Genomic DNA, 18,583 nt, shown 5'->3' on the forward strand with positions numbered 1-18,583 from the left:
CTAGAGAAGAATCACCTGGAAAACATTGAAAAGCTGCCAGTTTGAACTACTACTACTAATCCAGTGGTCACTGCTGCTGTCAGAACAGCTTCAGCTGCACACTGAAGGTCAGTGAGCTCAGTGGTACAGTAATAAAAAAAATATCACTTGTAATACCAATGATTAAATTCCAACTCAATGATTGAGTTCCAAGCTTCAGACCCATCTAGGACTGTTAAGCCAGTTTATTGCCGACTGTCACCAAATTATTTAGATGTGTTATAACCACCTTAAATGATCCATGGTGGTATAACAGCTTGAAACCTGTGATTTTATTGCTGGGATTTCATGGGCAGAGAACCAACCTAGTCAAATTTGAGTGGGATGAGTTAAGACTAGCATTCTCCAAAAAGAAAACCTTGTGTCAATTAAATATGCACATCGATGCTCGGTTGTAGTGATTCCTAATAGAAGTCAAAAGAAGAAACTACTCTTAAAATCGATGCAATATTTATCTTGGTCAGGTTTGTGTTGGATCCAGTCTCATTCATTCCCTCGTTTACGTGAGACTAATTTAGTATTTCCAATCTAGCTGGTAATATTATTTTTGGAAGGGGAAAGAAAAAACCCAGAGGAAATATCATACGGTACGCTGACGGTAACCCAAGCTCAGGATCAAACCAGGGACCCCAGAACTGTGAGGCGGCAGCACCACCACTGTGCCATCTAGTGTATTAAAATAAGACCGAAGTAATCAAATGATAGTTTCTATATTCCTGTATTCAAAAGTATCTCAAGTTTTTTTTCTCTAATGAACTTGTACCCCATCCATTGAAAAAAAACCCAGTTTAGGATGTCATTTGGCATGTTCTAAAGAACATTGGATTTGGATTTTTAAATATACTAATGCTATCCAAGCATACCTGGTGCTGCTAATTATGAACTTGAGTGTTTTATGGGCTTGCAAGTACATCTGAGAGGCCACACACCTGCTCATGCTCATCACTGCTGTTTTGAGTATCCATTTCCCATGATGCAATATGAACAGTGAACAGAGCTGGACATGAGGGCAAAGGTGTCTCTGTTTCAGGAAGTTCACCATAGACAACTAAAGGATTTCTAGAGATATTGCTCACCGTAAAAGATCCTGGACAGTTTTTAAACTTTTATTTCCTGAATAAAAAGATATGACTTCTTGATTTGGGCAAAATTACTTTAACAAAAAACTTTAGTAAGAACTTTTTTCCCATATATGTCCACTAACAGCACAGGATAGGTCCAATGATATTTTACTAACTTAAATCCGTTCAATTTAAAGACATAAACATATTAATAACTACAATAAGTCAGTATTAAATACTCTGTATCTTTGATAATAGTGGGATCTGATAACCAACCGTATAAAGAAAGAAATAATCTGAGCACTTCCTGGTCCTTACCTTGAGAAAAGCTACATTAAATTGCCTCTTGTTAGAAAATAAGTATATATAATATAATGTGTTATTAGAATGGAAACAACCTGGGTATCTTTTTAATGCACTTAATGTAATGTAAAAATAAAAATGTGGCACCCAGAAGGTAGAGTCAGAATTCTGTGTCAACAGCATGAACTCTTGGACCAACCAACCATGCTGTGGTAGCTTAGTGGTTAAGGTGTTGGACTACTGATTGGAAGGTCATGAGAATGAATCCCAGGTTCACCAAGCATCCATTTGCTGGGCCTTTGAGCAAGGACCTTAATGCTCAGTTTTGTATAAAAATTGAGATAAACTGTAAGCTGCTCTAGATCAGGGTGTCTGACAAATGCTGTAAATGTAATATATTGACTGTCCAGGTTGGTAGAATTGGTGTGGGAAACGTTTTCTTGGCACTCTTTAGGCAATCAAGCATTTTTGGGATGTGATAGCCTAGTGGTTAAGGTGTTGGGCTACCAAGCTTAAGGTTGTTAGTTCGATTCCTAGGTCCACCAAGCTTCCACTGCTGGGCCCGTGAGAAAGGCCCTTAACCCTCAAATGCTCAGTTGTATTAAAGAAGAAAAAGACGTGACGTGACATACGGCTAAGTACGGTGACCCATACTCAGAATTTGTTCTCTGCATTTAACCCATCCAAAGTGCACACAAACACACCGTGAACACACACCCGGTTTGGTTCGGTGACTTGCTCAATTGCACCTCAGTCGTGGACGGCCCGAGACTCGAACCATTAGGCCACGACTGCCCCCAAATATGTGGTATATGTATATGTGGTTTTTAAATGGATTAGCAAACCTTACAACCCTAACTATTTTAACACCTTTATTTTTAATAATTGAAATCACTGGATTTTAGTTTGACCCCAACAGGTGTAAATAAAAAATGCTGTTCATGACAGCAGGGCAGAGTGGTGACATATAAATCCAAAACAGGTTAAAGAATGTTTGTATTTTTATCACTTGATATTTATTATTCTTGTCTTAAAACCTTTTAATAAAAGTTTATTCATTATATCATCCTCAGTAAGCAATTTAGCAGGGCAAGGTCTCAGTGACTCTGGAACGCTCAGCCTGAGGTGGGAATATACCCTGGGTTATTTCTATCTTCTTGCAGCACTGGTTTCTACTTACTTGTGCTGGAGGAACACATACATATCACCATCTGCTGGAGGAGGTGGAAGTTGCTGTATGTTCTGAACATACAGACATAAATCTGACCTAAACCTGTTTAAAACTCTGGATAAGCTGGATGATTTCATACAGCATGTTCTGCATTAGGCCAGACAGTATATTGTAAATGCTAATACATTTAGACTGTTTTACAACCATGTGTGTTTGCTTCCAGATATCTTAGATAAATAATGAAATATATAACATTAAAAAACACAAAAGCTATATATGTTAAAGCATCTTGTGTAGAGTTTGGGATTTTGTCTTTACCTCACTGTGGATGCATAGATACCCATAGAGGTGAGGAATGTGCACCATTTACATAGAGACAGCTGGAGATGACAGCAGCCTCACCTCTCTCTCTCTCTCTCTCTCTCTCTCTCTCTCTCTCTCTCTCATGCACACACACTACCCAATTTCTTTCTCTCCCTCTATAATTCTTACGCTCATTAAACTACACCCTGCCTTCACCATTCCTTTTCCCTCTTTCTTAATCTTGCCTCTCTACCTTTATCTATCTTTCACACAACTTCCTCTTTCTCTCTTTTTCTCTCACTTAATCATGTTTCATACTATATACCTGTATAACTCTTCTAGTCATTGACACCACCTCAATAACTCACTCTCATTACCACTGACTGCTATACAAATTTTTATTGTTGAGGGAAACAACAAATTCTTTCATCCCAGGCATCATATTAATCTCCATTTATTTTTGTTTCAGATTTTCAGATTATACTTAACCGCTTTCTTCATGCTGCCTCGTAATGTGTGATTTATGTTTTGCTCGATAAGGGGGTCCAGGAAGCTGAAATGTCCCTGTCTGATGATGCACATTCTTCCCCTGAGCATGTTGTAAAAAAAGACAATAAACGGGGAGAAACCATCAAGTCTCTTAAAGGGGGGATTCCAGTCCAACACTTAGGCAACTTACAAGCTCTCTCAGCATATAGAAGACCTTAAACACAGAGTATAGAATCAGTAAGTAGATTAACAAACATACATACCATTAACAAATCTCAGTGATGGCGTAGGAATAATAAAAGCATTTAATGGTATCAATGGGTAGAAATACAGCTAACATCAGACGTCAATGGCTTTTTAATTAAAACCACGTAAATTCTAATTCATATTTATTTGTATAGCACTTTTAACAATGGATATTGTCTCAAAGCAGCTGAACAGAACCTAAAAATAAAACAAAAATGAATATAAAGATTAATATTATATACTTTAATCAGTAAATTAAAATAGATTTGAGGAGAAAGAAATGGATGCATATATTTAGTAAAAAAGTGGGGAAATGTTCATATAAGGATTACACAAAAATGTTGTGGTGTGTACTGTACCTTCAAGCATCTACTGTATCTAGAAAGGTATAAAAAGTACTCTTACTGTGTTACATGATATACCCAAATATTAAAAGTATAACAAAACAGTAAGGCAATTCAAACATCACATATAATTATTTCTCAGTTGAACAAATGATAAACAAACTAGGTAATAATTACCAGCTAGCAAAGATGATGTACCAGTTCTACAAGCTACGGGACTGTTTTGGCAACTGGTAACTGGTCAGATCAAACTGGATTTTACAGCAGGGATGATATGTATACAGCTAAAATTATGCGGACACCTGACCATCACCTGACCCATATGCGTGCATTCCAAAACCATGGAATTGTGCCACTATTCTGGGAAGGTTTTCCTATAGATGTTGGAGTGTGGCTGTGTGGATTAGTGTTCAGCAACAAGAGCATTATTGATATCAAGTGTAAGTATGGGACACAATCGCGTTCCAGTCCATCCTAAAGTCGCTCAGTCAGGGTCAATCATGTCTGTATGGAATTCACTTTGTACATTGTCATGGCAGGTTTGACAGGTTCGAGTTTCTTAGTTTTGGTGAGGGGAAATCGTAAAGCTCCATCATACTAAGAAAATTTTTAAGTCAAGTCAAGAAGCTTTTACTGTACTCACAGCTGATGCAGTAAATAGTGGAAGGAGACAACGTTTCTCTGGGACCATGGTAGTACGCAAAATAACACAGAGCTCATAACTTAAGGTATAGCCCTAAAGCCCTAGCCACATAAAGTGCATCGTGTGCAAACAGTGCGAGACAATTACTACAGGACAATACACTAAATATCACCGACCAGTGTCTATAATGTATATTATACATTCACAGCATTTAGCAGACACCTTTATCCAGATTGACTTATATTTATTTTACTTTATACAACTGAGCAATTGAAGGTTAAGGGGCCCAGTATTGGCAGCACAACTCACGACCTTCCGATCAGTAGTCCAACATCTTAACCACTGAGCTACCACATCCCATAAAATCCCTAATTTTTGTCACATATACATTACAGCACAGTGGAAGTCTTTCCTCACATATGCCAACTTTGGATGTTGGGGTCATAACGCAGGGCCAGCCATGATACAGCACCCTGGATCAGTGAGGGTTAAGGGGTCTTGCTCAAGGGCCCAACAGTGCAGCTTCGCAGTGCTGGGGCTCGAACCCTGATCCTCAGATAAACATCCCAGAGCCTTAACTGCTTGAGCCACCGCTGCCATTATAGCCATTATAGAGTACAATATGCAAAAATATAGGAATCTAAACAAAAAGGGTTCTAGTAAACAAACATATGTACACTTATGTTGACTTGACAATTGTGTGCTTCAGACTTCCTGGGTTCATTTTGGGGTATAATCAAATATTTGTGTAATGGTCAGGTGTCCACATCACACTTTTTTTATATAACATACATTAAACTCAAATCATAGAGGCAAAATACTTTTAAAGAATTTTAGGGTTTCATCAACAGCTTTTGTTGCTTCTGTACCCTTTATAGTGACAAAGAAACCTATGCTACCATACTGTTTATGTATACTCATTAGTATGCTAGTAGGCTATGCTAATTTCCTAAACTAGCCATGATAATAAGGGTATATTGTGAGAGAATATTTTTTTCACATTTTTATATATATATAAAAAAAACGGATGAAAAAGAAAGAAAACGACTAAAAAAAGCTTTCTCCCTCTCATTAGTAGTTATAACAAGTTTAATCGTGTAAATTTTACACACTGGGCTAATTATTACCTCAGACTTAGCTAACTGACTTATTACATCAGAGTTTAAACTGACTAAGAAAACCGTTATTTAGAGTCGCGCACGCGAGCTGCTTGATGCGCTCTCGCGCAGCTGGGACCCTGTTGTCGTTAGTCTTCTCTGTCAGGTGGAAATTTCCAGTCAGACTAAAAATTTCTAGACTTTTCTGTCTGGAATGTCAGTTTAATACGAGTAAAAAAGGTGGAATGCTGTCTGAATGTCTGTGCAGAACCTATCAGCGAGTCTTGGGATGAATCTGAAGTCGATGAGAACGTGTTAAACTGTTAAAGGTATGTAAACTTTATAGTATATTATAACGGCTTTTTTTTTTTTAATTTTTATTAAACACACGTGTGTGTGAATCAAGATGCTGTTTAATATGTGCGTATAAACCGTGTAAGGTGTTTATTAGGTTATTATAGTAACGTAAGAGAGCCGAATACACGTTCGGTTTTTTCCGCTGTTCGGCTGATGTCACGGAAATAGCCGAAGTTCATTCACAGAAACAAACACCTTTCTTTCTTTGTATGTTTTTCAGCATATTTTATATTTGTTTATGAATTCTACCTTTTTTTTTTATTATTATATTGTAAAGCTTTAAAGATACATCCATAAACCGTTAAGCTTAAATTGTGCACCTTAAATTGTTTTTTTAATGGTAAAAACAAAGCAAACGAATATAATTACTTAATAATGCATAATAATGCTTCATTGGGCAAATAGATATTTATTTAATCCTGATTAAAAAAGTAAAACCAGAGGTGAGTAAGTCACAAGTAAGTCTCAAGTCATGAATGTCAAGTCAAAGTCAAGTCGAGTCTCTTTTAAATATTTGTCAAGCAAGTCTCAAGTCTCAAATTTGCGACTTAAGACTGACTCGAGTCAAGTCGAGTCCGTCTCAAATTTGCGACTTAAGACTGACTTGAGTCAATTCAAGTCCCCATCACTGAGTCATTTAACTCAAGTCCGAGTCAAGTCTCAAGTCATGAATGTCAAGTCTCAAAGTCAAGTTGCGTCTTTTTTTAATATTTCAAATTTGAGACTTAAGTCTAACTCGAGTCAAGTCATATGACTCGAGTCCCCCATCTCTGAGTAAAACATTTCTTAAGCATGTGCTGCCAATAATGCAAACACAAAATGCTTGTAAGGAAGCAACAATACCGTCATTTCATACCGTATTCAACTATTAATATATTCAATAATATAATATAATATATAATCTGTAACCTTAGTAAATGTCTTCCATTATTTTTTGTAAATCGTTAAAAATAATCTAGAGAACATAGCTGGTGGTTAAAGACCTTAAAAAGCAAATTACGGCACACTTAACATGCTCGTTACAATGAAAAGTCTGAAGGTTTGAGAAGTGAAATGACATTTTTATATATTTTAACATAAAATATTAAGTCGTACATACTGTTTAATATTTTTTTCCTTCCTGTTATGCTTCTGTGGTCTTAAATGATCGTTCCTTAACTACTTCTTGTAATTTTTTGACATAGTTTTGGTTTTAATCAAAGCTTCTGTGTCTTTTTTATATGCTTGATTTTCTGAATTTTTGAAGATCAACACGTTCATTAGAAATGGGACCGGAAGACGTCCATCAGATGGAGCAAGCGCAAAACTCCAAGGGCTTTAGGGTTGTTCTCTGTCTCTGTCCCCCAGAACGCACAGAAATGCGAACAGGTTGTTTATTTAATAGTTCATTTGCACACATGATTGATTGTAACTAAGTAATTCATTCATACATTGTGAATACAACTCTCCAATATGTTGCTCGAACAGCTTTTGATTGATTTTACTCATTGACTCATAGCTAGCACCGAGATCGTACATGGAAGTGTTCTATAAACTTAAGTCTTAAAGCACAAATTGAAGCAGTTTCAATAAAATGATAAAGAAAAACGTGTCAGATACTTGCAACTTCGAATCTGTCCAATTCAGTTTCATTTATCTGTTTCATAATTAATATTACCTTCAATATCAAAGGTGTTCATTTTTTACGAAAACGAAACTTTTTCTGTTTTGGTGAGGCTCTCAAGATATATGTACCTTTGGACACGTCAGTAACAATTTGCTGATAAATAACAGTATCCCCGTGAATAGACGAGATCTGACAATAATAACTGATACGTCTAGTCAGCAAATCTGTTGTGTTAAATCAGTTAACAGTTAACATGCTCCTTATGTGAATTTAAAATTATTTATTGCAAAATATGTCTGTTTAATATTGACACACAAGTTCACAAAAATCAGCTAATTCGGCTGTTTTTTTTGTTTGTGGCAAGAAGCTATATTGTAAATATTTATATTAGGTCATAAATATTCTGTTCATAAATGTAGATTAAAGGTGGGGTCTCCGTTGTTTGAAAGCCAGCGTTGACATTTGAAATCACCAAAACAAACACGCCCGTAACCCAAATTGGTCCCACCAATTTAGTAACCCTGCCAAATAATGGAAAGAAATGTGTCTTTATCATAGCTGAAGGGAAGAACAATACGATTGCAGATAAACAAACAAGCAAAAATGACACACAAACATAATCATGCAAAGGACGGCATATATTAGTTCTGTGTAACAAAGCAAAACCAATGTTACTCACCTATCGAGAAGGAAAAAAGCAACATCGGTGGCCCATTGCAGGCCTTCCCGCTCCTTCAGTTCTCTTCAGCACTGAAAAGCTGATTTGTTTCTTTCTTTGTTTTTATCCGCCATGTTAATGTTAAAACCGCTTTCTGCTAATGTCACACATGCGCACTGAACACTCTCTCCGCCCATATTGACAAGACACGCCCCTTTCTGCTCATTGGCTACACGTTAGTTTTGTATTTGTTTTGTTTGGCGGGCCAATGCAATTTTCTAAAGCATTTCTCAAACAACGGAGATCCCACCTTTAAGAGACAGCAGTTTACTAGAGGAAGTATGTATGCCTGTAAAGACACTTGTGTATTTTTATTTTGTCACATTAAAGCCACTACATTAAGTAAGTTATTATTTCATAAAGAAAATCTGTGACTTAAAATAATTTCTGCATAATATAAAAAATTCCCAGCTGTGATAATAGATCTGTTATTGTGTTTGATTCCTCTAGCAGAAACGAGAGCCTCCATAAGAGTTATCGGGATGAACAGAGTGACTGTTGACACTGGCAGGGTGAGAGTTTCTCAGGCCAATGAAATCAGCTATTCCAATTAGATTACTGTCTTCTTTCTTTCTCTCTCTCATACAAACACCAGCTTACACAGAGAAAGAGTAAGAAAACAGAATACAGAACTGGAAAGTATGTTGTGTAGTTTGGGAGAATTAAGTTTCTTTCTTGATAATACATGTGTTTGCCCTTTGTAGGGTCACAGGCCGCACGTCCTGGATTTTGATGCTGTTTGGAGTGAAGGGGCTTCGCCAAAAGATATCTATGATTCAACGACAAAGGCATTTATCCTACTGCTGAGTCCCATGTTGCCCTCTATACACTACTTAGCACTGACGGTTTTCATTAGATCTATGAAATATATTTATTTATGATTTTCAGTCTCTGAATTTCTCGCTGTCTCAGATTATACAGCATGAGTGGTGCAACCATGGGAAATAAAATAATAAAGAATTTAATATTCTCTCTCTCTCTCCCTCTCTCTCTCTCTCTCTCTCTCTCTCTCTCTCTCTTGCTCTCTGTCTCTTTCTTTCTCTCCCCTCTCTCTGTCTGTCTGTCTCTCTCTCTGTCTCTCTCTCTGTCTGTTGCTTTCTCCCCCCCTCTCTTTCTCTCTCTCTCTCTCTCTCTCTCTCTCTCTCCCCTTATCTCTCTCTCTGCACCCCCCCCTCCCCCTGTATTTACCCTAGTCCTTGGTGGAGTATGTGATGAAGGGTTATAATGGCTGTGTTATATTGTATGGACAGTCCACCAGCGGAGAGACACACCCAGCTCAAGCCTGCACTGCCAGACAGAGAGGCATCATCAGCCGTACTGCTGAGGACATCTTTAATTGTATCCAAAGCTCAGCTCCAAATTTTAATATGTGTATAATCTGTGGTACAGGCACGAGGACATAAAACCTGATTTATTTAGGCTTATGTTTAACATATTTTTTCTTTCTCTTCTTGGCGGTACTGTCCACAAAACAAAACATAGTTCGATATAAATGTTTATGAGTAACATTGTACCGGCTTTGGCTTTTTGGATTGTAAATGATTTGACAGCTGTGTTGCCTGAACATCTGCAATGGAATCTGATCTCTTTCAAGTAAGTTAGAGCTGCAGTGTGATGTCTTAAAGTGTGTCTAGACCTGTAAGAAATGCATTGGAAATTCAAAGATAGATGTGGAGACCTGTGCATTTGCATTATTGCCATCCAATGAATGCGTTAGTTTCTTCATTTCAAGTTACTGTTGACATTTTTCTGGTCCTGAAATGCTTAAACAGAGCTTCTCGTCAAAGCTTCCAAAAAGTCTCCTCATGAGAAAGGGATTGCGAGGTCAATTTGGGTAAAATAGAAGACTTGTCAGTGAATTAATTGCAGTGCTCTAAAAATTCCAAACTGCTCCTTTAAATTACTTCAGCATTTTGTTTATCCACTAAATGAATCTCTATATTTTAAAATTCAGAATGACATCCTTGATCTGACCCAATCAGCTCCAGAAGCTTCTCATTGCAGAGTCAGAGTGTCCTGTTATCACATCTCTAATGAAAAGATTTACGACCTCTTGGTGAGTAGATGCTGAAAGCACACATGAACACAGTCAAACAGCTTACGTAAGTATGGACGATGTCTCTTGAATGACACTTGGTCCGTACTTAGGTAAATAAAAATATAAAAATCTGGTAGTGCTACATATAAGCTAAATTTGTGATCTCACAAAATTCTATAAATGTTAATATTATTTATGAACAATATTGTAAAAAAAATTATATTGTGAGAATGCTAAGTAATACATAAATACTCTATGGTTGTTAAAATGAGGTCCATGGACACCCAAAGCATATTTTCTACATTTTGTTGCAGTGATGAAAATATAACCCTCTATAAGTTTTATCAAAGGCTCCTGTAAATAGATTAATATTATTGTACACATTTAAATCATTAAAAAAAAAAATTAATCTGTACCGAGACGGTCCACGATTATCGTAACAGTAAAAAGGAGTCCTTCTTTTATAGAACGATTAAAGCAAACAAAAAACAAAACAATGTTTTATTATATGCTGTTCCTTCATTTATTGTTATTGTTCTGTTTCTTTACCGTGTTTATTAGTGTAAATTCTGACTAATCTTAAACGGACACTTTTAGGAGCCTCAGGTGAGTGAGGTGTGTCGTATCCACGACACAGAGGAAGTGGTGCTCCTGGAGGGGCTGAGAGAGCTGGAGGTCGGTTCCACTCAGGAACTGATGGACATGTACCACAGTGGAATCACTCACAGGAACACAGGTGAGAGAATCTCGCTATGAAGAGATTCATATAGAGGGTAAAGGATTCCGCTTACTACAGGTATAACAGGATATTCATTTTGTTTCTGACGATGCTAAGAAGAAGTTTGAGTAACTCTCATAGAGTTCTAAAACTTATGTCCGTAAGGGAGGAACACACACTTCATGTTTTTATGCAGGTGTCTCTAAAGGAGATTTTGCCAGCAAATCTCACATGGTGTTCAACATTATGGTCATAAAAACGAGAGGCAAGTCCGATAAAGGTAAGCAGAAACCAAACGATTGTGTCGATGATTGTAAAGGTGTTATAAAAGGATTTAGAAAGGCATTACCTTGCAATTAACACCGAAAATTTTCATTACAAATTCATATCAATAATTTTGTTTTCTGTGATTGTTACCATTTGTTAAAAAGTACAGTGCACTAAAATAGTTCGGTGAAAATGGGTGAGCAAAAGCCATTAAAGAGGCTAGATACCAGTCTCGGCTCATCCATAGGAGCAGGTGAAGCAGAGCGCCACCGTTTATTTAAGCTGTTCAACAAATTCTTATGAAATCTCGCTGTCCTGACCAGTGGCATCTCAGTGGTTATGATGTTAAAGTACTGATTTAAAGGTGGTGAGTTTAAATCTCAGGACCACCAAACTGCCACTGCTAGGCCCTTAAGCCATGCGTTCAACCACGATTGTGCTTGTTGTATAAATGAGATCAATGTAAGTTACTCTGTATAAGTTGATCTGTCAAAATACCTTCAGGTGTAAACCAAATATTTATTTTATTATTTGACAGTCTGTTTTCCTCGGTGGAATGTCTGCTGATTTGCTTGCCTTCCATGATGTTATACAATCCTTGGCTTCTTCCTTCGCATTTATTTCAGTCAGGACCACTTGAGTCAAAATAAAGACAATTCTTTGAAATATTTAAATTTTTTATTTGCAAGCTTATGAAATTTACATTTGGCGGTATGGCTCTGTTCTGAATTCCCCTTCCTTTTCATGAGCTCCATGAAAGCTAGTCAGTGAACAGCAGCAGCTTCGTGGGGGGACAATCTCCCATTAACTGGGAAAGCAGCCAGACAAAATCCCCCCCATTTAGAACAGAGCCTGCATCAGTGACAACAGAATGACACTGATTAAGTTAAACACAGTTCCAAGGAGGAGCTAGGGGAGGAGGTGGGTTACAGCAATGCGGAGGAAACAGCCAAGCAGACAGACTGAAAAAAGCATTTAAATAGGGTGCCCTGTTTGAAATGGACCAATAGCGCGCTTAGGAATCAGATCAGCTGATGGGCGGGGTTAGAAAATTGACATCAGCTGATAGCCGAGCTTGACTATGTGGCCTGCCTGAATTGACGCTGAACGCTATATTTATACTACATCCAGTGGTGAAAAATGAGAACTATGACAAGCGCTAATAGACATCCACATGGTAAAGAGTGCCCATGTTTCCAGATGTTGCCACATAGCTATTCAATTGATAGAAGCCTATAGCAAATATAGTAGCCTCTTAAATTAATTTAGTTTGAGGCTATACACATATTAATTTTGGATCTGTTGCAAGGCTAGATTAAGAAAATAGAGTGATTTTATAATTATATAGTATTATAGCTTTGATGCATTATTCCTGCTTTGCTTGGATATGTACAAAATAGACCCTGGTCAGGATAAAGAAGATTCTTCTTCTTCTTCTTCTTCTTCTTCTTCTTCTTCTTCTTCTTCTTCTTCTTCATCTTCATATTCTTCTTCTTCTTCTTCTTCATCATCATATTCTTCTTCATATTATTATAGGAATAGAAACATTATATTTTGTATGTTATTAGACTGGTTCTCCCAAATCTAGGCTGAAGTGCTGTATAAAATTTGCAATTTTTTTTGGGAATATTGAATCACCCCTTTCTAATCATCATTTGAATAATTTTTATTGCAACCACAGTATAGCCATACAAAGTTTTTGTTTTTAACTATAATCCAGTGTTCTGTCTTTAGAAAGACTTTAGCCAAGAATACCTTTCATTACATTCTTCACTTTTGCAAAAACAATCCCATCACATCCATCAAACAATTACACAACCCAGGCCTCCCCTTGGAGCATCAGCAAACACATTGGCGTTCTGCCCTTCTAGGGTGTGTGTGTGTGTGTGTGTGTGTGTGTGTGTGTGTGTGTGTGTGTGTGTGTGTGTGTGTTATTATAGGGAGATATGAGCAAACCTAAATATCTTGACCTCCTGCTGTTTATGATTTCACTGCACAGTTATTTGCACTCTCTATAAGACAAACTGACTGGATTTATTATTTATTATTACCTACTGTCTTTGTTTGAGTAACGTGTGTGTGCGTGTGTGTGCATGTGTGTGCGTGTGTGTGTGTGTGTGTGTGTGTGTGTGTGTGTGTGTGTGTGTGTGTGTTTGACGTTCACAGAAGGAGTTCTGATAGCCAGCAAACTTACTCTGGTAAGATGATAGCATCACATTACAGACAGAATACTCACTTTACCACCAGTACTTAATTTAATGCTGTATATATTTTGCACTGTAAAAGTTGAGAGTGTTTTTTTTTATTCAAGTTGACAAGTCTTCAAAAATTCAACTCCAACATCCATTGTCTTGATTACTTTTTTGGGATGAGTTGTTTTCATGTTTAATCATCTTGTAATGTGTGTGTGTGTGTGCGCGTGTGCGTGTGATTGTACTCCTCTCTGATATCCTAGGTGGAACTTGCAAGTTCAGGCAAAGTAGGAGGGAAGAATTCTTTTGTTTCTGTGTTTATACACTCCCACACACACACACACACACACACACACACACACACACGCATGCGTACACACACACACACACACACACACACACACACACACACACACACACACTTGGTTACATACAGCCATACACATTTGTACATCCACAGAGCTACTTTAAATATTTAATGTAATGAATTTTTTCATTTATCTTTAATATATGTGCGATTCCCCACCACATATTTCCCTGTGCTAAGAAAAAGAAAGAAAACGCTTTATTTGGAAAAATCTTTATGGGCTTCTAAGTGGTCTAAGCTGTTGGGGCAGCTAATGAAAACAATTTAAATAAAAAAATGTTCATAAATAATTTTCATCTCTAGTTTAGTTCTAAATCTGTATAATATGCTCATACAGATTTGACTACTCTTTCAGAAGGAACAATGTGTTGAAGTGCAGTATGTGACCAATGTAGACACATTGGGGGATGAGGTATCTCAATGGGTAAGGCATTAGACTACAGGTCGGTAGGTCATGAGTACAAATCCCCACCAAGCTGCTCTTGCTGGCACCCTGAGAAAGGCACTTAAAGGTGGGGTCTCCAATGTTTGAGAAATGCTTCAGAAAACTGCGTTGGGCCGGCAAACTAAACAAAAAACAAAACAAACTTGTAGCCAATGAGCAGAAAGGGGCGTATCTTGTCAATATGGGTGGAGAGAGTGTTCAGTGCGCATGTGTGACATTAGCAGAAAGCGTTTTTAACATTGACATGATGGATAAAAACAAAGAAAGAAAGAGAAGAAAGGCTTATGATAAGGCAAGAAGTAGGACGTGTTAATAAAGGATCAGCTTTCCAGCTCTGGAGAGAACTGAAGGAGCAGGAAGTTGGCCACATATTCACAGATCACACATTTTTGCTTGTTTGTTTATCTGCAATCGTACTGTTCATATTTCTAAGCATACTTGTCTCTCGTGTCATTATTTTATTTACCGTCTTCTTCTTTTCTCTCCCCTCTTATTCTCTCCACGTCTGTGTTCAAGTCTGCATACAACAGTTCTTCAGCTCTGGATATGAGAAGAAGTTTCCACGTGGCACAAGAAAACCTTCAGGAGGCCAAAACAATTAAAAGATCTCTTACAATCTTTAGAAATGTGAGTATGTTTTTTTTTGTTGTTTTTTTTTTTACTTTGTGTCAGACATCACTGTGTATAGGAGGCAACAGATGGCTGTGTTTATGTGTTTCCATCACATCTATGTTCTAATCTTATTGTTTTTATATTCATGATTTGAGGGTTTTTTTTACCCCACCAAATCCTGTTTTGTGTGCATGATGGTGTATAAAGAGTTAAAAGTCTTTTTGTTATGGTTGAGAAATTGAGGGGGGAGGGGGGTAAGACAGAGTCAGGGTCACATTCAACAAAATGAGCAAAAGTTCAGGAGGATATTAGAAATGAACCCTGTTGCTGTGGTTACTACAGATAAAGCAGAGGCCCCTTTCCTGCAATAGTTTTGGATGGTTTTTGAAAAACAAAGACTCTGCGATAACGAGTCGGAGGGAGGACGAGGTCATATTCAGAGTTTTGTGCAATGCTTTAACAGCGCCGAAAGACCCGATTTAACTCTCCTAAATTAATTATCCAGTTAATTCGGAGCAAATGAAAAAAAAGTATGTAGGATATTACTTTGAGAAAGAGGCCATTTTGTGCTCCTGAGTGCCTGAGATAGAATGGATATGAAAAGACTACACACCTCTAATAAAATTACTGCTTTCTGTGATGTGAAATGATAGATCATGTTTATTAACAAGATTTCTGTAAAAAAAAAACTTACTCACCATAATGTGACTGCAGAAGTACGCACACCACTTAATACTTTGTTTAAAGCTTCTTTTGCTTGTTATACATCAGCCTTTGTGAATAAGAGCACATCCTGATTTGACAATATTATTCCACTCTTTTGTGCTCCAGATCTTTCAAAATGTAAGGGAATTGCCCTTGGAACAGAAGCAGCCCCACAGCTTAATGCTGCCACAATCACACCTCATTGTGTATATGGTGTTCTTCCTTTTCTTTTTTTCACTGTATATGAGTTTTTCAAGGGTTTTATAATCCCTGATACAAAGGTAGCAGCATACATTATTTTTTCTTTCTTATTGTTAGAACATTGTTAGAACATCCGAGGGGAATTAATGCATTAATCAAGCATTTTTGTCACACACGGCTCAATAAATACAAACCTTAACCCATAATAAAGCCAAAGTCTGGGTCTAGTTAAGACTTTCATTAAAGTGAGAAACAGCTAAAATGATTGTATCTGTAACAATAAATGTGACCTGAGTAAAAATGAAGATCATCAAAGCATAGATTGTCTTCAGGTGGTAACAAGGAGGAAATACTTTGAATAAGGAGACTCAGAAGAACTTAGTTGTTCATCTCAAAGTGGAATGTTATAGCGGTTACTACAGTGTCATTAAGGATCATGGGTAATACCTAACATTTTCTATAATCGCAGGTGATATATTCTCTGAGCAATACAGGCATTCAACACATTCCCTACAGAGAGTCCAAACTCACTCGTGTTCTGAGAGATTGGTGAGTCATTCATCGTTATCATTCATCACTCACCACTTTTCATCTATCAGTTTGTTTTTTCATTTTTGCACAAGACCTTATTTCATACTGTATTTCAAGTATATGTAGAATTTCAACTTAGGGACTTTTTAGGTCACTTCATGTGTTTTCTCTGATCCGATAGCTATCTGATTTGTTAAAACTGTTCCATTTACATTAGGCCACATAAACGTGTCTCGGCGAATCGGTTAGCGATCCGATTTTTCTACTCCCGCCCAAAATGCAAATATATTTGACCTCATTTCCGGGGTAATTGAAATGGAACACACTTTGGTGTATGCGGTTTTCAGAATGCGATCAAAAGAAGACGAAAAAACTGGTTACGACGGTTATGCTACAAAAAACAGCATTTACTCTTTGCTGCATTTTCGTTTCGGAGGGCATTTAGACTTGGTCTTTTTATCATCGGATAGCTATCAGATCACAGAAAACGCATGAAGTGACCAGGTGTAAAAAGACCCTAAGACTACTAATGAATCAGTTAATTAATTATTTTAGTTGGTCCAGTATTGTAATCATTTGTTGTTGTTGTTGTTGTTGTTGTGTGTTCCTGCAAATTTAAATCCTGTTAATAATTACAAATGTGCTTTAATTTACCTAGTTATTAGCCCGAGTCATACCCAAGCCTCAGTCGACCTTTCAGTGATTTCACCATTTTCCTCTGCTCACTTATTATTATTATTATTATTATTATTATTATTATTATTATTATTATTATTATTATTATTTTACTGTTTCCCTCACAACAAGTATATTCCGTCACTTTTGTCCTACCCATGAAGTGAGAACAGATTTGAAGTGATTTGAAAATTCACAAATTTACAATCGGTACTTCAAATATTAAAATGGATGCTAATTTATGGAATTTACTCAACAGTGCTTGTTTTCACCTTAATTTGGTGGCTGGATTTCGATGGGTTATTACTCTCATCACACTGTTAGCTATTTGTTTGCAGAAGATGAGGCTGCAATTTTTTCTGCACTTTGCTCATATATATTCAAGACCCCCTTATCCAGGCCGACTCATTTATACAACTGTGAGTTAAGGGCCTTACTCAAGGGCCCAGCAGTGGCAGCTTAGTAATACTAGGAATTGACCTTTTCGATCAGAAGTCCAATGTTATGACCACTGAGTTACCACTGCCTCGGTGCCTTGCTTCCTGATCAAAGTGTATTTATTTGCTTATCTATGACTAATAAGTGCTGTTTCGGCCTCTGTTTCGAACAACTACTAGGCATGAATCATTTGTGTTGTATCAAGCTGTGTCTCAGTTGTCTTTGCTCATGGTCTTTGCTCAGTCTCGGAGGAAACTGTCGGACATGTCTCATGGTCACAGTGCCAACCCAGTCGTCCTCCGTAACAGAGACTATGAGCTGCCTTCAGTTTGCCGCACAGGCTTTAAACGTACCTTCACGGCCCATACACAGCTCCCAGATCCGCTACACACCCGCACAGGTACACACACATACAAACACTCACAAACACACACCTATGTCTAAGCAGCCAGTACATGCAAAACATGCAGGTGGCAGTTCATAAAGTCTTGTATTTTTATTATCCTGTATGTTTTATACAGGAGATGATGCTTTGTATTTAGGGCCTTGAGGATGAAGTATATCATTAAAGCTCACTTGAAGCTACCTGTACAGTACACTTTTAACAGAAGTACAAAGCTTAGATTAAACTGAATTGTATTTGTCTGTTTAGGTGCCAAACATGTGGGCAACAGAAAAGAACAGTCTTCTTCTTAATAGAACACAGATCCTCCCACCGGTCAGTGCTGATCGAAGAGTAAGTTGTGATGTTCCTGCTCAGCACGGTTTTATGGGTAGACGGGGAAGTGAGTCTTTTCCTTTGAAATGTCTCCAAAGCAATGGTGTAGGTTTTGAGTACTGAACATGGCAGCACTCACAATCTACTGAAGTTTAACTTGCTATATGATTTTTTTTTCCATGATGTGCTACAGCTAACTCCAATCCATTAAGGTAACCAGAATCTGCTCTCCTTCCTTCCCCTCTGACTCACAGGAGCTGTAAATTCAACCATATTTGAACAGGATGCAGGCGTTTACA

The 18,583-nt window shown here is 37.4% G+C and overlaps 1 protein-coding gene across 7 annotated transcripts in view; it reads left to right on the forward strand.

Moving 5' to 3' along the window:
- The first annotated feature begins 88 nt into the window (after positions 1-88).
- The window catches only part of si:ch211-63b16.4 (kinesin heavy chain), a 28,026-nt gene continuing 9,531 nt past the window's right edge, over positions 89-18,583 (forward strand). For 2 of the 7 annotated variants that reach the window (XM_027143082.2, XM_027143083.2), the window contains exons 1-14: positions 5,775-6,025; positions 7,300-7,421; positions 8,828-8,889; positions 9,082-9,165; positions 9,571-9,715; positions 10,360-10,433; positions 11,013-11,151; positions 11,330-11,413; positions 13,567-13,598; positions 13,856-13,879; positions 14,921-15,031; positions 16,392-16,471; positions 17,810-17,966; positions 18,219-18,302. In XM_027143082.2, the coding sequence (XP_026998883.2) occupies positions 7,319-7,421; positions 8,828-8,889; positions 9,082-9,165; positions 9,571-9,715; positions 10,360-10,433; positions 11,013-11,151; positions 11,330-11,413; positions 13,567-13,598; positions 13,856-13,879; positions 14,921-15,031; positions 16,392-16,471; positions 17,810-17,966; positions 18,219-18,302 (1,179 nt within the window). In that variant the 5' untranslated portion in view covers positions 5,775-6,025; positions 7,300-7,318. Of the gene's footprint in view, positions 108-5,774; positions 6,026-7,299; positions 7,422-8,827; positions 8,890-9,081; positions 9,166-9,570; positions 9,716-9,767; positions 9,971-10,331; positions 10,434-11,012; positions 11,152-11,329; positions 11,414-13,566; positions 13,599-13,855; positions 13,880-14,920; positions 15,032-16,391; positions 16,472-17,809; positions 17,967-18,218; positions 18,303-18,583 lie in introns of those variants that run through there. The other 5 variants (XM_047821281.1, XM_027143084.2, XM_047821282.1 and 2 more) reach the window with 5 other exon arrangements.

The sequence above is a fragment of the Tachysurus fulvidraco genome, chromosome 12 (genome assembly GCF_022655615.1).
Source record: "Tachysurus fulvidraco isolate hzauxx_2018 chromosome 12, HZAU_PFXX_2.0, whole genome shotgun sequence".
Lineage (NCBI taxonomy): Eukaryota > Metazoa > Chordata > Actinopteri > Siluriformes > Bagridae > Tachysurus > Tachysurus fulvidraco.